Consider the following 23,691-nt stretch of genomic DNA (forward strand, 5'->3'; position numbering starts at 1 on the left):
GAGACTGGCAAGGTCTAAGGAGTCAGAAGAGACTCAGAGGAACTGTGTTTGATGCCTGGTGATGTTGGGGAGCACTGGTGTGACTATGGGATGGAAAGAGAGGTGCTACAGAGCATAAGCTGGGGCAGTGAGGCATCAGAAAGACTGGTAAACTGTAGCAGCATTGCGCAGACAGTACAATAAAAACACATGCTGGTGCATGTGCCCAGGCAGCGCTGAGAGCAAGCAGTAGGCTGTTCTGTTGAAACAGAAATTTGAACGAAACAGACGTACCTCTTTATCAGTAACACATCTGTGGGTGGGTGGGTGGGTGTGTGTGCGAGGGAGTGTGCCTTCAGGCTGTTGGGTGGATTGAGAGCGGAGTGGCTGTTGTGGTTTGTGGTGTGGGCTTGGGGCTGGCTGGTGTGTGTTTGTTTGGGGAGGGGTATTATCTCAAAATGTCAATTGTGATGGGCATCCACCCATGGGATTTTTTTGTATTGTGTACCTCATGTTGGCATTCTCTTTTGTACTGTTTCCGAATGCTCTGTTTCTGCGGTCCTGCTCATGGTTGTTTGTTCCTTTGCAATTGTTAATAAAGATATTATTAAAAACAAAAAAACCCAGAAATTTTACTAAAAACAGTGTTTTGAGAACAGGCAGGAGTTTTGTTTAAAAGAGGAAATATTAATTAAACTTGTCACATAGTGCCTAATGTTTAATAATTGGAGTAGCGTTTAATTTGTAGGAATGCTTTATTTTAGGGGTCCTTTTTAGGGTTACCAGATGTCCAGATTTACCTGGACATGTCCTCATTTTAGAGGACTGTCTGGACGACTTTTCAAAACCCGGCACTTTGTACAGGTTTTGAAAAGCTGTTCAGACGAGGTTTACATTGAGCTGGGGTTGGGGGGCAGAACTGGGCTGGGGTTAGGGGCAGAATGGGATGTGCTTGTGTCCTCTCTTTCCAGATGCAAAATCTGGTAACCCTAGTCCTTTTACTAAGCTTTGATTAAAAAAAAAAAGTGGCCTTAGTGCACCCTTTCCCATATGCTAAGGCCATTTTTTTGCATTAATGGCCATGTGCCAATGAGGTCATTAGCATGTGGTAATATAGATGCATTAACTGGTTACTATTGGAATGCCCACTTTATCCCAGGACAAGCAGGCAGCATATTCTCACATGTGGGTGACGTCATCCATGGAGCCCGGATGCGGATAGCTTCACAAGCAGATTTGCTTGTAGAACTTCAGAAAGTTCATGACTGCCACACCCCGCATGTGCGAGTGCCTTCCCGCCCAGCGTAGGGCGCGTCTCTCCTTAGTTTTCCACAGAGCCGAGAAGTCCTATTTCAATGCTCTGCGCTAGACTCAGTTCTACTTCGTGCCTTCTCTCACTACGGCTCATGTTTATTTCTTTTCAGGGTCGCTGTGTATTTCTTGCGCGGTTTATTTTTATTTTTTTTTTTAACTTATTTTACTTTTTCTTTCAGTCACGGCGGGGCCTGCCTCGAGGCCTCAGCCGGCCGGTTTCGACTTAACTGCAGCTATTTTCCTGTTTATGTCCCAGCCAGCCACAGACTTCAAGAAGTGTAGCCGGTTCCAGTGCGCAATCTCCCTCACTGACCCACATCGGTGGTGTATTCAGTGTTTGGGACCTGACCATCGTCCGGAGTCGTGTGTTCGCTGCGCTACCCTTCAACCTCGTGCCCACAAACATCATCAAGTTCAGGTGGAAAAACTCTTCGGAGGTATGGATCCACTTGCCCCGGTCTCGACCTTGAATCCGGTCAAGCTTACAGGAGTTCTGCCTTCTGCCTTCTGCCTCGACCTCGGCTTCAACTTTAATCAAGCCATCCTCGTTAGGTGTGTCCCCGTCCTCGAGTAAATCTGCTAAGTCTTCTCCTGATGAGACGCTTGCCTCACTGCCTCACTCAGGTCAAGTGCCAGTAGTAGTTATCAAGATTCCCAAGTAGCATGTCTCCAAGTCGAAGAGTCATTCTTCCTCCTCTTCCCCAGAGATTATAGCCATACCAAACGTACCATATCTTCAAGTCTCAGTGTCACATTTTGGAGGCTGTGATCCAGACCATCTTGGATCGTCAGTTTGGTAATATGTTTGCCAAACATGCTCCTACCTCGACTCTGCTTCCTGCAGTCTAGCCTCAGCACTTAGCAGTATCACAAGGAGTCGAGCTGATCCTCCTCACTCTATACAAGGAGTCGAGTCCTTGTCAGTGCCTCGAGATGCCTCGACACCAGGCATTCAATCCCTTTTGGTGTCTCGATCTCGATCTCCAGCCCTCCCTCCTCATATAAGGCATCACCCTTCCCAAGGCATAGGGCAAAGACTCCTCGACTGTCTCGAGACCTGCCTGGTTCGAGGCACGGTTCTCCACATTAGTCGAGGCATTCATCGAGGCACAGGTCCTCTTCTCGAGACAAGACTTGTCTCTCCAGGCCTCGAGACTCTTCGAGGCCTCCAACTCTGAAGTCGAGGACACCACCTCCAAATACTGCTGCTTCTTTTCCTATGAGGGATTCCATCCACTTTCTCAGTGAGTCGTCTATACCTGCATATTCAGGCCTCAGGTATCAGTACTCCAGAGAAGCTTCACCCTCATTCTCTGCCTTGCGAGGCACCTCGAGGTCACCTTCTTCTCCTTGAGGTCAACCATCCTTGGAGCACATATCTTTTTCTTCTTTCCTACATCAAATGAGCAAGGAACTCAATATTACTCTGGATTATGATTCCAAATACTCTCAGGAGTATTTAGAAGAAATGGGTATGTCTCGTCCTCCTGCAGAGTCTCTCAAATTACCCATTAATAGACTTCTTTCTCAAACCTTCAAGAGAAACCTTGAGACACCTTATTCCATTCCTGCTGTTCCAGGAAAGCTGGAATCTCATTACAGGATGGTCCACTGCAAGGGTTTCGAGAAATCTCAGTTATCCCATCAGTCCCTTCTTGTGGAGTCTTCTCTAAAAAAGACCAATCCTGTCAAAGTTTATGCCACTGTCTCTCCAGGAAGAGAGGGCAAGACCATGTACAAATTTGGTCACCGGTTGTATCAAAATTCTCTCATGGCAACTAGAGTTTTGAATTACAACTTTGTTTTCATTTCTTATTTCAAGCATTTGGTTGACACACTGCATGAATATTTCAAATATATTCCTCAACATCGTCTTCCAGGTTTCAGCACACAATCACCACTCTGGCTCAACTCCTCGTGCATCTTCTACAATCTTCCTATGATGCATTTGAACTTTCCTCGAGGGTCACTGTCTTTTCAGTAGCGATGCACAGGTTTGCCTGGCTCTGCACTATAGACATGGACCCTAATCTTCAAGATCATCTGGCTAACATTCCTTGTCAAGGCACTGAATTGTTTGATGACTCCATCGAGGCAGCTACTAAACGATTATCTGAACATGAAAAATTGTTTGCTTCCATCACTCATCCTAAGCCTAAGCCTAAGCCTTCCACTTCGAAAGGCTCCAGACCTCTTCCATCTTATCAGAGGCGTTTTCCACAGAGATCAGCTCCTTATACAAGAGCTCCTCCTAAGAAACAACCACAACAGCAGCAGAGGCAACCTTCTGAAAATCCAGATATAAAATGTCAACCGTGTCGCCCTTGTCTATTTGCTTGTTTACTCCCTCGAAGAAGTGCAGCAAGTGTCTCAAACAAGATCTGCCTTTGCTGAAACCGTGCTGGCTAGTCCTCATCAGACCGTGTCCATCAATCAATCTTCCAGTGTTCTTTTCAGTGTACTTCCAGTGTTCTTTCCAAAGCCTTATTCTCACCCTAGAGAAACCGCTTTTCACACTCTGGACTGTAAGCGTTCTTTGGCTTTCTACTTGCAACACACTCAACCACCTAGATCTGCACATCAACTTTTTGTCTCCTTCGATCCAAACAAATTGGGACATCCAATTTCCAAACGCACCATCTCCAACTGGTTAGCTGCTTGCATCTCTTTCTGCTATACTCAGGCTGGACTGCATCTCCAGAGTCGAGTCACAGCCCACAAAGTCAGAGCCATGGTAGCATCAGTAGCTTTCCTAAGATCTACTCCTTTGAGGAAATCTGCAAAGCTGCCACTTGGTCCTCGGTTCATACATTCACTTCTCATTATTGTCTGGATACTTTTTCCAGATGGAATGGCCATTTCAGCCAGACAGTTTTACAAAATTTATTCTCCTAAGTTGCCAACACTCCCACTATCCCATTTGGTTAGCTTAGAGGTCACCCACATGTGAAAATATGCTGCCTGCTTGTCCTGGGATAAAGCACACTTACCGTAACTGGTGTTATCCAGAGACAGCAGGCAGATATTCTCACAACCCACCCACCTCCCCTGGTTGGCTTCTCTGTTAGCGCTTAGCACAGCTTAATAAAAGACCCCTTTAATGAATAAGAAGTTAATATAGGTTTCTGTAGAGAATGACACGGGGACAAATTTTTCCCTGTCCCCGCTGGAACTCAATTTCCCTGTCCCCACAATTTTGCCACTGTCCCTGTTCCTGCCTCATTCCAGTAAGCTCTGCCTTAACCGCGCAAGCCTTGAGCACTTATGATTTTAAAGTGTTTGAGGCTTGTGCAGATGAGGACAGAGCTGCGCTAGAGATTTTTAGCGTGGGCTGGTGAGGTAAATGCTCCGATGCTCATAGGAATTCTATGAGTGTTGGAGTGAATGGACAGGAAAGGAACTCGCCTGGATGGGAAAATGAGTTCCCGTGGGGACAGGGAAAAATTTGTCCCTGTGTCATTCTCTAGGGTGCTGCAATAACTACTAGCATTAGGATGTTGAGGGACTAATGCTTGTATTATATTGCTGACAGCAGAACTGAGTCAGAGAGAGCTCAGGGTTAGCCCTGTTAGTTCTTGCTATGCTGATAAAAACTGATACTGATTAGCAACTGATATATGCTACCGTTCATTGTGTTTTATTAACTTAAATTTATGGTTTATATTTTAAATTGTGTTTAACATAATATTGTGTATGTTGAGCACTGGAAGGTGCAAGCTATAAATTTTTAATAATAATCCTTTAAAGTTCTTTGGTGGGGAACTCATATTACCCCTCCTTTTACAAAACCGTAGTGTGATTTTAGCATTGGCCACAATGCTCATAGGAATTCTCATAGTGCACAGCTTCAGTGCTCATAGGAATTCTATGAGCGTTGGAACTAATGCTGCCATGGGCGGCTCTAAAAACCATGCTACAGCTTTGTAAAAGGGGGGAGGGGGGGGATAATTTGGACGAAAAGTTCAGAAGTGCTGAGAACAAGGCAGTGTTGTGTATGGTCAGCATTGTTCCTATGAGAGTACTGGCTTCAGCATTAAAGCTTCTCTGATTAAACTATTCAGTGATGGGTGCTAAATCAAGCTGCATTAGAGGGTTATTTTTTGTGTGGGCCGGCATGGTAAATGCTCCAACACTCATAGAATTCCTAAGAGCATCGGAGCATTTACCTCGCCAGCCCACGCTAAAAATCTCTAGCGCAGCTTGATAAAAAGGGGGGGGGGGGAGGGGGTCAGGCAATATGATGCACCTAAAATTCCTGACACTCGGTTAGCTTACAACTAAGCTGTGATTGCCAGACACATTAATATTTAGCTAGTGTGAAAGCAGCATAAAGCTGGGGATTCCAATTTTCAGAAAAGGATTTGAAAAAGCTGCAAAATAAAAACCACAAACAAATCTGTTTTAACTAAGTATCCAGCTCAACAGAAAGGGATATAAAGTAAAGAGAGAGTTAGGGCTGCTTGATTATTGATTTCAGGAGCTAATTGCACAAATTGAAGAAGACCAGAAGCATATAAAAACCAGGGACACAAGTGAGAAAAAGGGAGACAGTTTCTGATTTTTTTTTTTTTTTAATTTGATTAAAGATAGAGAATAGAATACTGCTTCTCCTGGTTCCTGGCTGTAGAGGCAACATCATGTTCTACTTTCACAGTTCTTTGTATTTTAAAAGGGCAATGTTTGTCTGCCTATATGCAATGTTTGCAGGTACTTTGCAGCTATGGGTGATGTACCTAGCTTTCAAAACTGACCACCTTTTATATGCTAGTGAATTTTCTGTGGAAAATCAATTTGTGTGAATTAGTTTTTGATCCCATCTAAAACATCACCTCCCCCCCCCCTCACCCACACCTTTAATCTGGCTAAGAGTATATGTGTATAGAAAAAATATAACATAACAAAATGCAGATAATGTACATATAGTTGGATTTACTGAGGGAACTCTTCAACCAGTAAATCACACTATACCCTTTGAAGTGGTTTTGAAAATCTCCCTGCATCCATTTTTAATACTTTTGAAAGAAAACCCATTTATTTGACACCAGAATGGCAATACATCATCGAGGAACATCGAGGAACATTCTTCTCTTATCACATATGACTATCTCATTAGATGTTGGACCCATGACACAGGCACACCTTGCTGAAACACCTCTCAATGAGTTGTGATTCCACACTGCTCTTCCCACCTGGTTCTGCTTCTGGCTTCCCTGTTTAACTTCTGCAGAATTATTAAATGTAAACCTGGAATAACCATTTTCTTTATGGACCTGTGGTATGTCTCAATATGACAGCTCTTATGTTCTTATTTTTTCACTCAGAGAATAGTTAAGCTCTGGAACTCATTTCCAGATGGTGTGTTAACAGCGGTTAACGTAGATGGGTTTTAGAAAAAAGGTTTGGACAAGTTCTTGGAGGCAAAGTCCATAGTGTGCGATTGACACAGACATGGAGAAAGCCATTGCTTGTCCTGGGATTGGTAGCATGGAATGTTGCTTCTATTTGGGATTCCAGAATCTTGCTAGTCTTTGAGATTCTGCATGAAATCTTGCTACTCTTTGGGGTTCTGGAATATTGCTGCTATTTGGGCTTTTGTCAGGTACTTATGACCTGGATTGGCCATTGCGGAAACAGGATACAGAGCTAAATGGACCACTGGACTGACCCAGTATGGCTATGCTCTTACATCTCTTTGCTACAGATCTAAAGCCTCGTGGTGTTGTTGTGAATATGATCCCTGGCCTACCTGCACACTTGCTCTTCATGTGTGTGAGATACACAGATCACCTGAATGAGGCTGACAGGCTGAAATCCTTAATGAATGCCACTATTACTGGAATTAAAGAAGTTATTAAGGTAAGTGTGTCTTTAGCAGAATTGTGTGTAGTTCTGAACCCTTCAAACTAGGTTAATCATGCTTGTAATACTATGTTTGTCATGCTGTGTATTATCATACTATGCTCTCCAAGCTATGTCTCCCCATATTATGTTTTACCATGCTTTGTGAACTATGTTTTGCCATTTTTGTCAGATAATGTTTTGCCATGCTATTTTGTCATCACTTTGCAAAAATACGCAATTGGTCCAGAATACTGCTGCTAGATTGATTTTGGAGAAGCATAAGTTCGACCATGTGACACTATTGCTTCATAGTCTTCATTGGCTCCCTGTGTATTTCAGAGTCCAGTTCAAATGTGCCTGTGTCATCTTTAAAATTCCCCTAGTTCCTTTATCTTGGAATCTTTAGATTCTTTTTTGCAAGGGGTGACCAACAATTCAAACTATCCTGTCCTTCTAGCAAAGGCATCAAAGGAGTCAAGATCTTTGGTCAATCTTTGACCTTCAAGTTCCCTCAACTTTGGAACAATCTTCTACTCTTTCTAAGAAGCTCTGTCTCCCTTCCCTCTTTTCGTAAGTCTTTGAAAACTATCCTGTTCACTAAGCATTTTGGTAACTAATTCTCTTTTGATATCTCCTTCTCTGTAGTTCTTATTGCCTAAACTAACTATTGTAAACCGAGACGAGCTTTCCTCTATTGAAGTCTCTGTATACAAAGCCAAGAGTTAGATTAGATTAGATTAGATTAGATGTAAACTTGTAATCCGTTCTAAGATCTTTTGGGAGGACGGGATATAAAACCAAATAAATAAATTTGTCTTGCCTCCATTAAGAATTATAGATGTATAGTGGCATCCTTACTGGCTTTGAAACGTAGTAGCAAACAGCATTACTGTAGTGTTTATATTGCTGGTATGAAATAGCACAGAAAAACTGAATCGGTGGAATTCTGGCTGTGCTAACTTAGCACAAACCAGTTATATGGAGAAGTTCTATAAGGCTAACAAGATACCTGTAATTTTGTAACAGCAACTAAGTAGCTTTTCCAACTCATGATTCTACTGGATATGAAAACTGAAGCTTTCAGAAAGGGTATTAGATGTTTGATGGGATTCTATTTGCATTTAAAAAAAAATGTTAGTGGTGATGAGAAACACAGAATTTTTTTTGTCTCTTCGTTGTTTTATACCTCTGACTGCATTAATGGCATTTTAGGGTCATAATTTTCATCTGTGGGGGAACAGCTCTTTTCTTTAGCAACTCTCCAGACCGGCATAGGTTAATCTTACAAGAGAGTTATAGCTCATCATGACCAGCAGGTGGAGACTGAGAAAAAACTTTGAAATAGTACATATCAGGTATCACCTCCCTAATTACCTCAGTCTCCAGCAGGTGTTGGTGAGCTGTACCATTCCCCCTTGGTAGGGCTTTTAGAATCTGTTTAGGGCTTTTTGTCCCTGTTTTGGTGCCAGATTGAGCTTGGGTGGACGCTGTTTGTGGGGTCCAACCTCGGGGGTGTCAAACCCAGCGGGTTGCATGCTGAGTCCCTCCCCCCCTTTCCTGCACCTCCACCTCCCCTCAGTTTTTTAAAGGTGCCTCAACAGTAAGCCTTACCCACATGGAGTCTTTTCTGTGAGAATTAAAAAAAAATCCTGAGGTAGTGCTGGTCTGAAGGGTTGCTTTCCCTTTAAATTTAATGTAAATTACTGTATTTTTATACTAACCGGCACTTTTCTTTAGTTAGGTTGTATATGGAGCAATGAGCATTTCACAGGAGAAATGCTCAATTTGCTCCAGACACGAGGCACTCGAGGCCATCCTGTGTAGACGCTGTACAGGCCGCAGGGGTGGAGAAGTCTCGTCAGCAGCAGCTGCCGGCGGCCAGAGTTCCCCGCTGCAAGTGCCTCGTAAATCGGCAGGAGTAGTGGGGAAGCCTGGTCTGCCCCTACTGTCCACAGAGGGATTTCCTCAGATGCCGACGGTGAGGAGAAAAAGGATTCCCTTACTACCGTAGTGGCTGGAAATTCCCTCACAGCTGTTTCTTTAACAGCTGATGCCTGCTTGCCTGCTATAGCAGCTGGGACAGTTCAGGCTTCCTAGCTGCTACAGGCCCTGAAGGGGTTATTTTTGGTGAGAACTTTGCCATTTTTGCTTAGCAAACCCTCCATTTGCTCTGCCACCTCAGGTGACCTTCCCCCTGTCTTGGAAAAACAGGGGCAGGTTTCTGCTGGGTCCCCTGCTCGGACATGGGGTCCCATGGTGCCGCCAGGGGGTTTTTCCACTGATTTATTTTTTGCTTTGTGCAGAGCATATTTTCAGGCAGCTGGGGGGTTTGCAGTTAGCCCGGGGCTCTCGTGGGGAGGGGGTTGTTCCCTAAGCGCCCCCTGCAGCATTGCCTCCTTCTACTCCATTTACGTCCCCTCTTCCTCCCTTGTCCAAGTGCCCGCAGGTGGCCAGGGATGAAGATTTGTGGCCTGAGGAGCGTGTGGATCTGGATGAGGACCTGGACCCTTGGGGAGACCTCCAGGATCCTCTCGAGGGGATGGCCGCTGGTAGTGGGACTTCAGCTTTTCTGGCTCCCAGATTTGATTCAACAGGTCTCCTCGGTATTACTGATAAAAGACAACAACATTGATGGACATTTTGAAAGAAACAAACTTCTGATAACCAGCCAACATGGATTCTGCAAGGGGAGATTGTGCCTAACAAACTTATTGCACTTCTTGAAAGGAATTAACAAACGGATGGACAGAGGAGACCCCATAGATATCATATACCTGGACTTCCAAAAAGCCTTTGACAAGGTACCCCATGTACGCCTACTTCGGAAACTGAAGAACCATGGGGTAGAAGGAGACGTACATAGATGGATCAGAAATTGGTTGGCGGGTAGGAAACAGAGGGTAGGAGTGAAGAGCCACTACTCGGACTGGAGAAGGATCACGAGTGGTGTTCCGCAGGGCTCAGTGCTAGGACCGCTGCTATTTAATATATTTATAAATGATCTAGAAACAGGGACGAAGTGCGAGATAATAAAATTCACGGACGACACCAAACTATTTAGTGGAGCTCGGACTAAAGAGGACTGCAAAGAATTACAAAGGGACTAAACAACCTAGGGGAATGGGTGACGAGATGGCAGATGAAGTTCAACGTTGAGAAATGTAAAGTACTACATGTGAGAAGCAGAAACCTGAGGTACAGCTATATGATGGGAGGGATGTTATTGAATGAGAGTACCCAAGAAAGGGATTTGGGGGTAATGGTGGACATGACAATGAAGCCGACGGCACAGTGTGCAGCGGCCGCTAAGAGAGCGAATAGAATGTTAGGTATAATCAAGAAGGGTATTACAACCAGAACGAAATAAATTATCCTGTCATTGTATCAAGTGATGGTGCGCCCGCATCTGGAGTACTGCGTCCAATATTGGTTGCCGTACCTTAAGAAGGATATGGCGATACTTGAGAGGGTTCAGAGGAGAGCGACACGTCTGATAAAAGGTATAGAAAACCTTTCATACGCTGAGAGATTGGAGAAACTGGGACTCTTTTCCCTGTAGAAGAGGAGACTTAGAGGGGATATGATAGAGACTTACAAGATCATGAAGGGCATAGAGAGAGTGGAGAGGGACAGATTCTTCAAACTTTCGAAAAATAAAAGAACAAAAGGGCATTCGGAAAAGTTGCCCTGTAAAAGGGTCGCCCTCCCGGCTACAGATTTCTGAACAGAGAATCTGTGTCTTTCCCAGGTACAGCTGCTTCAGTAGTACTAGAGACCTCACAGTTCGGATAAAAACCCAAAAATAAAAAATTCAGAGCAGAGCAGATCAGAAAGACAACTTCCAACTTGCTTGTAGAAGGAAAAACTGAGGAGATGGGCACAGCCTAGAGATGCAGGAGGCAGTGCTGAGAGAAAAAGGTGGATGATGCCTTGTATAAATTCGTGAGTAAAGGAGAATAACCCACTAGTTCAAGACTCTCTTGCCTTTTATACTAGAACAGTGTATCACAAACTGTGTGCCGCCTAAGATTCCAGGTGTGCTGTGAGATGCTGGGGAGGAGGAGAGGCACTGGTTGACTGTCTACAGGACTTGCAGGTAAGAGGGCAGTGAGAGGCACATCCTGTGGCAACTGGCACCAGCACCTCTCCTTCTCTCCGTGCCTTTTCCCTTACAGCACCCCCCCCCCCCATTAGAAGCTCAGGGCTCCATCTGGAGGGCCTTCGCACATGCGCAGACATCAACGTGATGAAGTCACACATGCACGTGATGTCATCACATCAACACCCACGCATTTTGGATGCTCTCGAGCCATGGCTACCACATTTAGTGTACCACAGCATCGCAAAGTTTACGAGACACCTCATTAGAACAAGCTTTCAGAGATGACACTGTTACTCCAGGGAGAATTCTCTCCAGACCCACATGTAGCTGAGTAGAAAGTAGATGGCAGTACTTGGTCCTAGGTGAATTTTGTGCTATGCAACGCCCTCCCCCTTCCCTTCCTGTGGTGCCACTATCTATTTCCTTCTCCCTATTGGTATCCAGCCTAAATCCATACACCTGTATATACCCAGTTGCACTGTACCCTATAAAAGAATGCAAGTGACTACTTTCCTATATAGCAGGTATGTCCAACAGGTAGATCATGGAGGGGTCAGAGATAGATTGCCAGCCCCACTTGGCTCCATCTCTCCAGCAGCTCGCCCCGTCGTTAGGAGAGAGCTCGTGCTGGCAGATTGTCTGCCAAGGGTTTGCTGCCGCTTCTGATCCTTTGCCTGTCTTTTTTCCCTGCCTGTGGGAATCTTACCTGCAGGTGTATTTGGGGTGCTTGTTGTTTTCGTGCCAATAGTTTGTGGGTACCCCAGGGGGTTGCTGCCTATGCTCCGCGATGATATGCCACAAGTCCGGTATCATACCTGGTCTCCTGCCCCCGCCTCAACACCCCTTAAAAGTGATATCCATTCGCCCAGGCTTTACCTGAATACACTTACTGTATTAGTTGTTGTGTGCTGGTCGTTGGTCGCTTTATAGTTCACTTTCATGAAACGTTTTTGGGCAGACACAACAAAGTTTCAAGAATTTGGTGATTTTGGTGGGCTTTCCAATTTTGTTCTAACTTGCCTATGCCTTGCCTTCGAATTGGTTCAAACCACTGTGACTTTTGCTTGTCTCTGCAATTTTATTTTGCCTAGCCTTTGTGTTGATTTTATACTGCAATTTTATTTCACCTTGCCTTTGCGTTGATTCTATACTATGTGCAGAATTTATTAAATTGTGTTGGTGGTATTTGAACTTGTTTATCGATATTTGATTTTATTTGGTGTGCTAGACAGGTGTTTGAGGGTTTTTTTGATGATTGTTTGCTGGTATTTGATTATTGGTGCCAGTATGATGAATTCTTATTTTTACTTTTAGAACTGCATGTGTGGTTTTGGCATCTCCAGTCCTTGTATTGCATATCATCCAGAGGTCTTCAGTTCCTGTTGATCTTTAATACTTTGGGACAGTGACAGTTTTGGACCAGATTCAGCCAGTGTTTATACTAACTTAGCAAATTTGGCCTTCTTATATCGAGCTACCACAATATAATGAAGATGAGTGTTCCAAAGAAGAGCATAGCCTACCACTTTCATGATGAATGGGAAATGGACTACTTCTTCATCATGGTGAAAGACAAGTGTTGTTGTCTAATTTGTTACGCCCTAGTATCCTTGCCCAAAAAGGGCAATCTGGAACATCATTATAAGGCTCTGCATAGCAATAAGTTTGATGCTGATTTTCCACCCAAAAGTGAAATTTGTAAACTGATGCTCAAAGAACTTAAATTGAAATTGGTTACTCAGCAACAGTTGATGGCGAAGCCAAGGTCACATTCGGTCAATGCAACCATAGCATCCTTCAAGATCAGCAACCTGATCGCAAAGAAATGCAAACCTTTCACTGAAGGGGAATTTGTAAAAGATTGTTTTCTTGAAGCAGCTGACAATCTTTTTGAAGGATTTAAAAAATAAGAGATCATAGTGCTATTCAAGATGTACAATTGTCAAGAAACACCGTTGTGCGGTGAAAAGATGTGTGGAGACACAACTGAACAATTGTTGGAGGATATTTCAAATTGTGTGGCTTTCTTACTCCAACTGGATTAATCTATAGACATAAAAGACATAGCCCAGTTGCTAGTCTTTATCAGGATGTTTTTTTTGAAGACTTCAGTGTTAAAGAAGAACTACTTGGAATGATTTCTTTAAAAGGGAGAACTACCAGTCAGGAAATATTCAGTTCTTTCTATTCTTTTGTGACAAAGTGTAATCTTCCATTGCATAAACTTGTTTCCATCACTACTGATGGTTAAGGGTTTCAAAGTCCTCTGTAGACAGCATGATGACTTCCCAGATTTCCTTTCTTACCACTGCATCATTCACCAGCAAGTTTTGGCAAGCAAGAGACTCAATACAAAGACTGTCATGGACATCACTTTCAAAATTGTAAATTCAGTTCATGGAAAATCACTTCAAAGACGGCTTTTCAATCTTACTCTTGATGAAGGGGTACCGGAAACCATTTTGCACACAGATGTAAGGTGGCTAAGTAGGCACAAATTTCTGCAAAGATTTTGTGATTTGCTGAATGAAATAAGAAGTTTTTTGAAGGAGAGGGGAGATGACCAAGCAGAGTTGGAAGATGAGGAGTGGTTGTGTGATCTGGCATTTCTCACTGACTTTACAGGCAAACTAAGTGATATGAACCTTAAACTATAAGGTAAAAAACAAATGCATTGGCGAGATGAGTACAGTTTCATCCTACTAGAGCAAATTTGAGCTGAGGACTGACCTTGCAAACAACACTTTTGATCATTTTCCTAATTTGTAGGACCATCTGGGACAATATCCAAATTTTGTTTTTCAGAACTAGAAGTATATGACAGAAATCTGTTCTGTTATCCAGGAATTCGAAAATAGATTCTGTGACTTCCAAAAAATTGGAACAGTTGTGGAGTACTTGTTATACCCATTCAAAGTAGGTGTGGACATTAAAGAAACTGCAGCTGCTATCAGTAAAAATTACTCATTGAACAAGCCATCTCTTGAAAATGAAATATTAACCCTTTAAAAATGGCTTTTTTTTTTTTCAAGAACCGTGCTGAGCAAGAATTGTTTTGGAAGCTAGTGGCTAGAGACAAATTTCCCGACTTGAGAAGATGTAGTGAAGCTGTACACTCTTGTTTCGGTTCAACTTATTTGTGTGAATCTGCATTTTCCCATCTGAAAATGACAGAGTACACAACGTTCCAACAAAGGAGATGAACATCTCCAGGATTCCTTGAGAATGGCCCTCAAGCAATATTCACTCAACTTCAAAAAACTGGTGGATGAAATACAGGCTCAGACGTCTCATTAATGAGCAAGAACGAAATATTAAAGATTGTGCAAGATCAGCCTGGATCAATACTCAACCGAAATTTAACACAAATTACTTAATAAAAGTTAAAGAAAGTTATTACTCAATAAAACTTTAAAGAAAAAATGTACTTTCCATTTCCCCTCGCAGTTCTTTTTTTTTTTTTTTTTAACTTTAAATCATTTTTCTTAGACAAATAATAAATACAATGTACAATATATACAGGAATAACTACAATCATGTATAACATATAAATATAAATACAAAATTAAACAATTCATAAATGAATGTTATAAACTTTGTTTCAAATACAATTATAATAAAAGAAAGATTATTCAACTATTACCCTCTCCCAAACCCCCCCTACCCATTCCCCTTCTCGACTGCATATATATATATATTAAAAAAATAATAATAATTTATGATCTACTCAATAAAACACGACTTCGTGCAGTCAATGTATTTAAAAAAGGTTGCCCTATCATGAGAATTAGTCTTCCCTGTTTCATCTCCCAATCAGAAATAGACATAGCTTTCATACATATAAGATGCAACATACGAGCTCTCCATTGACCATAAGTCGGACCCACAGATTTTATCTATAAATAAAGAATAGTTTTTAAACTCGTAAGAATAACTCTTTTCAAAAAACCTTTATAACCTTTAGGTATTGGATGTTGAATATCAAAAATCCAAAATAGGTTATAATTATTACAATACCACATATTGCTGACTTTAGAAAAAAAACTCTGTCCAAAAACTTCAAACCAAAGGACACTCCCAAAACATATGGTATAATGTTGCTTTTGGATGATTACATTTCAAACAAGAGCCCCCAAATATGATAGTTGCTCTATAGCAGGGGTGTCAAAGTCCCTCCTCGAGGGCCGCAATCCAGTCGGGTTTTCAGGATTTCCTCAATGACTGGATTGCGGCCCTCAAGGAGGGACTTTGACATCCCTGCTCTATAGGCTCTTCAAGGTGCTATATACAATCGACAAATAAATTTGTAACCCATTTCAAAAAATTAAATGTCAGGTAATAAACCATAAAATAATTGCAAAAAACACATTTATTTGTAACTCAATACTCCAATCAGAGGCCACTTTATCATAATCCATAGAATGAGAAAATTCCAACATTGAATGGCTAAAATATTTTAAAGGTACTATCATTTGAGCCTCTAATCAAAGTACCTCCGATAGAGTCTCAAATATTGTAGAACATAAAAATTTAGAATTTAGTGAAGATACATCAAATCGTAATTAAAGATATGAAAAACTATCCAGATGAGACCACCCGTATTCAACACATAGCTGAGAACAAGTTGGCAGAGTACCATCATCTTTAAGAATCTGATAAAAGTAAGAGTCCCTCTCTTTTCTGTTCTAAAACCAGCTGATGACATACCAGGTTGAAATGATCCATTGCCCCTTATAGGTAGCAAGGGAGTGATTTGAAAATTAATTGACAGCTTATTACAAATTTGATGCCAAGTACCTCTTAAAGGGGCCAGCAAAAAGTAATAAGGGTTCTTCAGGACAGCAGATTCTAATATCGAAGAATGCAAAAGGTAACTAAAATGAAAAGGCTTCCAAAAACAAAGTTCCACTGGAGTCCAAGAAAAATAAGATGTACTGAGAAACCATCTAGGTCTTTGTTTCTCTGTTTTGTTTTTGCTTAATTTGCTTAACAGCTGGTCACATCCAAGTAAATGACAGAAGGCTCATTAAAAATGGGGGGGGGGGGATCCTTTACTGGGTTAAAATTTAATTTGAAACTAATTTGAAACTTAATTTTCATGGTGGTAGATCACCGGCACTTTTGGCCGGAAAAAGTAGATCACGACCTGTTCGAAGTTGGACATGCCTGCTGTATAGAATGGACTTTAAATAGGCACCTAAATAAAGGTGCTTGCTTCTAGAATTGCTCTTCATGTACAGAGCCTCTGTGAAAGCTGTTTTGAACAAATCTAACTGATGCATGAAAAAATGCTATCTTCTGATACATTTGGCATGTTTCTTTTATTAATTAAGTTTTTAAAAAATTTTTTGCTGTTTATAGAGTCACGTTGATGATTTTGAGTTGTTGTCATTCTGGCTTTCAAACACCTTCCATTTTCTTAATTGTTTGAAGCAGTACAGTGGGGAGGAGGTAAGCAGGAATTTTAGCTGCTTCTCAGTTTAAAAAATAAATGTTGATTTGAAATTGTTGGATGGTTGTGAATGATTGGGTTGAGATGATAGACCTACACCAGCCCCCTTAGATTGATGCATGAATTCAGTATTTGGGCTCATTTGCAGTCTTTTTCTTGATGCACTTAACTGCCTGCTCCTCTTTCAGGAATTCATGAAGCATAACACTCCCCAGCAGAACAAGAACTGCTTAAAGAATTTTGACCTGTCAGAATACAGACAGGTTCTCAGTGACTTGGCCATACGTATCTATCATCAGTTCATTACTGTTATGGAAAACAACATTCAGCCAATGATAGGTAAGAGTGAAAGGATACAACTTCCTGAAATATTGCCGAGTGATTCATATAAAGAAAAGTTCATTAACTGAACTCTCCCCCCACCCCCACCCCGGTAGTAGAATGGATGTTCACCTTTAATAAATTAGGCAAATAGATTTGGTTTACCAGGGCCTGTTTTTATGGGGTGCAACCTGCACAGTCACAAGAGCGTGCTGCCATATTGGCATTGCCTCCCATGTCATGTGAGAAGGGAGTTGAGTGGAGAGAGAAGAAAGAGACTGCAAGGCAGGGAGCACTAGCTAAAGTTACCACTGCCAAAGGAAAGGGGATGCACCAGTTTCAATTTCTGCAGAGGACATTAGTTAACCAGCACATAGGAACAGCCAGAAGAAAAAAGTTGTATTGATGCTCTTGTACAAGACTCTGTATGAGACCTCATTTAGAATATTGTGTACAATTCTGGATACTGTACCTTCAAAAAGATATAAACAGGATGGAGTCAGTGCAGAGGAATTGCAGTTGGTACAGTGATCATCATAAAGCAAATGGGGATAGACTTAAAGATCTTAATATATATACTTTGGAGGAAGGGCAGGAAAGGGGAGATATATAGATGTTTACAGTGGTGTCATCGTCACGGGGGTGCTAGTGCCTCTTCCCTCCACCCCCGTTCCCTGCGTACCTCTTGAAATGTTCATCAGGGAAAATGCTTGCGTACCTGATTGTAAAAGCCGCTTAGATAACCTTGATAGGTGGTATATAAAAATCCCAATAATAATAATGGTCAGCACGAGCAGCATCTTCTACCTGTTACTTTTGGCAGCCTCGGCTCCCTTCTGACATTACTTCCTAGTCGCAGGACTAAGACATGATGCCAGAAGGGAGCCAAGGCCAGCTCGAGCAGCAGGTGGAAGATGCTGCTTGCACTGGTGAATATCTCGAGAGGTACTTGGGGGCAGGGGGCGCACAAGCAAGCAGGGAAGAGCAATGCCAGCCGTCACCGCCCTGGGCGCCAACCTCCTTAGCTGCGTCACTGAATGTGGCATAAGTACGCATGAGGCGAGTCTCTTTCAATTGAAAGGAAACTCTGAAATGAGGGGGCACAGGATGAAGGTGAAAGGAGACAGATTGAGTAGTAACCTCAAAAAATACTTTTTCACAGAAAGGAAGGCTCTACTTCTTCTTAAAATGAGTTCTTGCCCTAGAATTCTGTCCTACATGCCTTAAACATTCTAATATGCTATAGATTTATTTCTTTGAGGATTTGCCAACCAAGAAATTCTTCTCACCCACTCACCTCACCCCCAAAAATATCATTTCCTCTTTTTTTCCTTCAGTACCTGGCATGCTTGAGTATGAAAGTCTCCAAGGGATCTCTGGTGTGAAGCCTACAGGATTCCGCAAACGTTCTTCTAGCATCGATGACACAGATTCGTACACCATTACTTCCATCCTGCAGCAGCTCAGTTATTTTTACAGCACAATTTGTCAGCACGGCATGGACCCGGAGCTTGTCAAACAGGCAGTCAAGCAGCTCTTCTTTTTGATCGGAGCAGTCACTCTGAACAGCCTCTTCCTCCGTAAAGACATGTGTTCTTGTAGAAAAGGAATGCAGATAAGGTAGGGGGACAGTGAAGCCGGCTGAAAGAGATTGCTGGGGGGGGGGGGGTCCAGAATCACTTTTGGTTTTGGTTGTTCTATTTCGTAAGGCAGCAGTGCATCTTGAATTATATCTTTCAGTGAGTTAAGATATAATAGTGTTCCTCAGCAAGTGAGAGCTGGCCTTGTAGAGAATATCTTTATGTCATTTTCATGTATAAATGTGCTTTTACACACTTTTAGGAGTGACCTGAAGTGAATGAAGTCTACAAAATCCTGAATGGAGTAGAAAGAGTACAAGTGGATCAAATTTTACTCTGTCGGGAATTACAAAGACTAGATGACACTTGAAGAAGTTTCAGGGAAATACTTTTAAAACCAATAGGAGGAAATTTTTTTTTTCACTCAAGAGAATAGTTATGATCTGGAACGCATTGCCAGAGGTTGTGGTAAGAGTGGTTAACGTAGTTGGTTTAAGAAAGGTTTAGACAATTTCCTGGAGGAAAAGTTCATAGTCTGTTATTGAGACAGACATGGGGGAAGCCACTGCTTGCTCTGGGATTGGTAACATGAAATGTTGCTACTATTTGGGTTTTTACCAGGTACTTGTGACAATGAGATACTGGGCTAGATGGACCCTTGGTCTAACCCAGTAAGGCTATTATTTTCTTATGACCTAATTTTATACCAGGCAGGGTGCTCAGGGGAGGAATTAGGATGGAATACGGGTAGAATCATAATTTAGGTGCATTTGTTTTTACTAAAATAGGCACATGAAGATCCTTAGGCGCCAATGTGTGTTTTTTTTTTAACTATTAGCACAGATAGGTGTCTTCCTACCCTATTAATCTAGGCACCTTGTTATAAAATTACTCCCTATGGGGTTAACCCTTTCAGGACCAAGGGACATATTTGTCCCATAACTTTAAAATCCTATAAATTTTGATTGGGATAGTCTACAGTTCTAAATTTGATATGTACGGATTCCATATGATACTGCCTTTATGTAAACAAACTGGTTCCGACATTCATTCATTAGCGTCGTTGCCAGATTGACGAGAAGATTCACTTGCCACACTGTCCATAAGCCAGAAGTGTGATTTTTTTTAAAAAAAATAATGGTATTTCACAAACAAAATCAATTTTTTGGCATCTGCAAGCCCTTTTTACCATAAAAATGTCGTCAAAACCACAAAAATTGGCCTACGATCCTTATGGTCCTGAAAGGGTTAATTTTATACATTACTTGTGTGTGCAGAACAGTGTTTTACACACTTGAGTAGGTGCTCATAAAAGTGTTTCTTGTGTATATACACACACATAATAGGCATTAAGATGAGATAGGGGGGAAATCAATAAATGCTCAAAAAATAGGTGCCAGAAAAGATCAGTCCTGTGCCTAGCTCTGGGTACCAGACTAATGCCTGCTTGGGCACAGAGACCCATTATTGTATAATACTGCATTCAACTTTTTGGAATGGACCTGAGCTACTCACATCTCTTTCCATGGCTACACCCCCTTTTGGGTTGCACACTATGGGATTTAGGCACCCAGCATTATAGCATGTGCAAATCTTAATGTCAGTAACTGGTTACTGGCATCCAAGCTATAAAATTAAGCTCTGCACTACTCCTTCACTCAAGATGTACCATAGATTTGATTTCTTAAATGTTCATTAAAGTAAAACCTTGGATTGCAAGTAACTTGGTATGCAAGTATTTTGCAAGACAAGCAAAACATTTTATTAAATTTTAACTTGATATACAAGCAATGTCTTCCAATACGAGTACATACAGTATACATGCATCACATCACAACTGAGCCGATGGTTCTTCTCTCTCTGATGCTGCGGGAGTGTAGTGACTTTTCTAAACGAGCGAGGTCTTGCAATATGAGTACGTATAGTATTTTGTATTAAAGTTTTGGGGTTGTAGAATGAATCGTCTGAGTTTCCATTATTTCTTATGGGGAAATTCACTTTGATATACAAGTGTTTTGGATTGCAAGCATGTTTTCGGAATGAATTATGCTCGTAAACTAAGGTTTTACTGTATTATGTATCATATACTAAAAAGACTGTCAGTTTGGGGAACAGAATTTTAAATTGCATGGAATTTTGCTTTAGAGGACATGTTCAGCAGGAACATGCATAAAGAAATTTTTTTTTTTTAACATGCATTTTGTTTTTATTTATATATTTCTTTGGTTGCTTAGCCCATCCTCCCAAAAGAGCCCAGAATGGGTTACAGATCAGCATACATAGTACAGTGGAACCTTGGTTAAGAGCATAATTCGTTCCTGAAGCATGCTCGTAAATCAAGTTACTCGTATATCAAAGCAAGTTTCCCCATAGGAATGAATGGAAACTTGCTTTGATTCGTTCTACCTCCTCCTCCCCCCCCCCCCCCCCCGAGGCTACCAGCGCTGCTCCATCTCCCCCTCCCACCCACCCCCACTCTAACCGGCATTGCTGCCCCCGAACCGGCATCGCACCCCCCCCCCGCGAACGCCCCCCCGCGAGAACCGCATCGCACCCCCATGCTGAAAGCGGCATCCACCCACCCTTCCTCCCAAACATGCTCCTTACTCCATCTGCCGGTTGTGCCACTGAAAGAAATCTCCCGCCTCCTGCCTGTGCTGGGCCTTGAGCATCTGCGCATGATCAAAGCCTTCTGGCTCTCATTCTCTCCGAGATCTCAGAGAGAACGAGAGCCAGAAGGCCTTGAGCATGCGCGGATGCTCAAGGCCCAGCCCAGGCAAGAGACGGGAGATTTCTTTCAGTGGTACAACCGGCAGATGGGGTAAGGAGCATGTTTGGGAGGAAGGGCGGGCGGATGCCACTTTCAGCACGGGGGTGCGATGTCGGTTCGGGGGGTGCGATGCCGGTTAGAGCAGGGGGGAAGTACTTGTGTAGCAGAACCCAGTTTGCGAGACAAAAGTTTGCTAAGTGTTTTGCTCGTCTTGCAAAACACTCGCAAACCGAGGTTCCACTGTATAATTAAATAACTACATAGCACAGACAAATACTCTTACAAAGAATGATATTAATTTTCCTGGTAACAGTATTTTAGACGCATTCAGGTAACAATTTAGAAGTCAGAGTTTATAATTGCAGTCCAGTTCATGTGAAAATAAGGGGTTCATAATCAAAAAAAAAAGTCTAAAAAGTGTCCTAAATGGCTACTTGGACGATCAAAAAGTCTGATCGGCCAAGTACCCATAACCAAAGCTGGTTTTTAACGTATCTAAAACCAGCTTAGGCCTTTCCCCTGCCTCTAAACGCACAGAGAGAAAAGAGGCGTGTTTAGAGGAGCGGAAAGGGCGTGCGGTGGGCGGGAGGTGGGCCGACCTACACCTAGGCGTGCAGCAGGTATAACCAAAACCGTAGGCAGGTTGCCTAGTCGGCACTTATATCTTTTTGACTTAGACGAAGTCAAACCAGGTCTAAGTGCCGAAAAAGGGGCCGCTGAGCTGATGGCCGCTGGCACGATCAGTTCAGCGGCCCGGCAACCTACCCACCCACCCACCGCAACCATCGCGGCAGGAGAGATGCCTTATCTCCCCTACCGCGATGCCATCACTCCTCTACCCGAACTGCCGCGACCCGTAGTAGGAGAGATGCGGCTGCCGCGGGGCAAGAGAGCATGGACTCTCTCTTGCCCGATGTCGTCGGGGGGTGCTGCGGGTGCCTGGAGCAGGGGGGCTGGGTTCCCTCATAGAAACATAGAAACATAGAAAGATGACGGCAGAAAAGGGCTATAGCCCATCAAGTCTGCCCACTCTACTGACCCACCCCGATAAGTCTAGATGCTAGTGATTCGTGCTATGTAGGGATCCCACGTACATGTCCCATTTACTTTTAAAGTCAAGCACGCCGGTGGCCTCGACCACCTGCACCGGAAGCTTATTCCAGTGATCTACCACCCTTTCCGTGAAAAAATACTTCCTGGTGTCACTATTAAACTTTCCTCCTCTGAGTTTAAGCGGATGCCCTCTTGTGGTCGAGGGTCCCCTGGGCAAGAGGAAGACATCTTCCACCTCGACCCGTCCTGTGATGTATTTAAATGTCTCAATCATGTCCCCTCTCTCCCTGCGTTCCTCTAGAGTGTAGAGCCGCAGTCTGCTCAGTCTCTCTTCGTATGAGAGACCCTTGAACCCCAAGATCATCCTAGTGGCCATCCGCTGAACCGATTCGATTCTAATCACGTCTTTACGGTAATGTGGCCTCCAGAACTGCACACAGTACTCCAGATGAGGTCTCACCATGGTCCTGTACAGCGGCATTATGACTTCTGGTTTCCGACTGACGAAACTTCTTTTGATACATCCCATCATTTGTCTTGCCTTGGATGTGGCCTTCTCTACCTGCTTGGCAGCCTTCATGTCTGCACTGATGATTACTCCCAAATCTCGTTCTGCTGAGGTCGTGGCTAATGTTTCTCCATTTAGGGTGTAAGTTCTGCACGGATTTCTGCTACCGAGGTGCATGACCTTACATTTCATAGCATTGAAGCCTAGCTGCCATGTCGAGGACCAGTTTTCCAATGTACGAAGGTCCTGTGTCATACTATCCTGTAAAAAGCTTTCACTTACTATGTTGCACAGTTTTGCATCGTCGGCGAATAACGTTGCTTTACCCTGTAGCCCTCGTGTCAAGTCCCTTATGAATATGTTAAAAAGGAGAGGACCCAGGACCGAGCCCTGCGGCACTCCGCTGGTCACCTCTGATGTTTCAGAAAGGGTACCATTGACCATCACCCTCTGAAGTCTACCACTCAGCCAATCATTGACCCATGCAGTTATCGTCTCGCCCAACCCCATTGATTTCATCTTATTTAGTAGCCTGCGGTGTGGGACGCTGTCAAAAGCTTTGCTGAAATCCAAGTATACTATGTCCAGAGACTCTCCTGAGTCCAACTTTTCTGTTACCCAATCAAAGAAGCTGATGAGGTTGGATTGACACGACCTACCCTTAGTGAATCCATGTTGATTAGGATCCCTAAGATTTCCCTCATCCAAGATCGTGTCCAACTTACGTTTAATTAGTGTTTCCATGATTTTACATACTATCGATGTGAGACT

At 42.9% G+C, this 23,691-nt stretch overlaps 1 protein-coding gene across 9 annotated transcripts in view; it reads left to right on the plus strand.

The window, feature by feature from the left end:
- MYO5C (myosin VC) overlaps nt 1-23,691 on the plus strand; it is a 193,059-nt gene that overhangs the window by 150,149 nt on the left and 19,219 nt on the right. For 7 of the 9 annotated variants that reach the window (XM_033919677.1, XM_033919675.1, XM_033919676.1 and 4 more), the window contains 4 exons: nt 6,995-7,149; nt 16,598-16,687; nt 16,877-17,027; nt 18,347-18,629. In XM_033919677.1, coding sequence (XP_033775568.1) covers nt 6,995-7,149; nt 16,598-16,687; nt 16,877-17,027; nt 18,347-18,629 — 679 coding nt within the window. Of the gene's footprint in view, nt 1-6,994; nt 7,150-16,597; nt 16,688-16,876; nt 17,028-18,346; nt 18,630-23,691 lie in introns of those variants that run through there. The other 2 variants (XM_033919679.1, XM_033919684.1) reach the window with 2 other exon arrangements.

This window comes from Geotrypetes seraphini, chromosome 14, assembly GCF_902459505.1.
Source record: "Geotrypetes seraphini chromosome 14, aGeoSer1.1, whole genome shotgun sequence".
Lineage (NCBI taxonomy): Eukaryota > Metazoa > Chordata > Amphibia > Gymnophiona > Dermophiidae > Geotrypetes > Geotrypetes seraphini.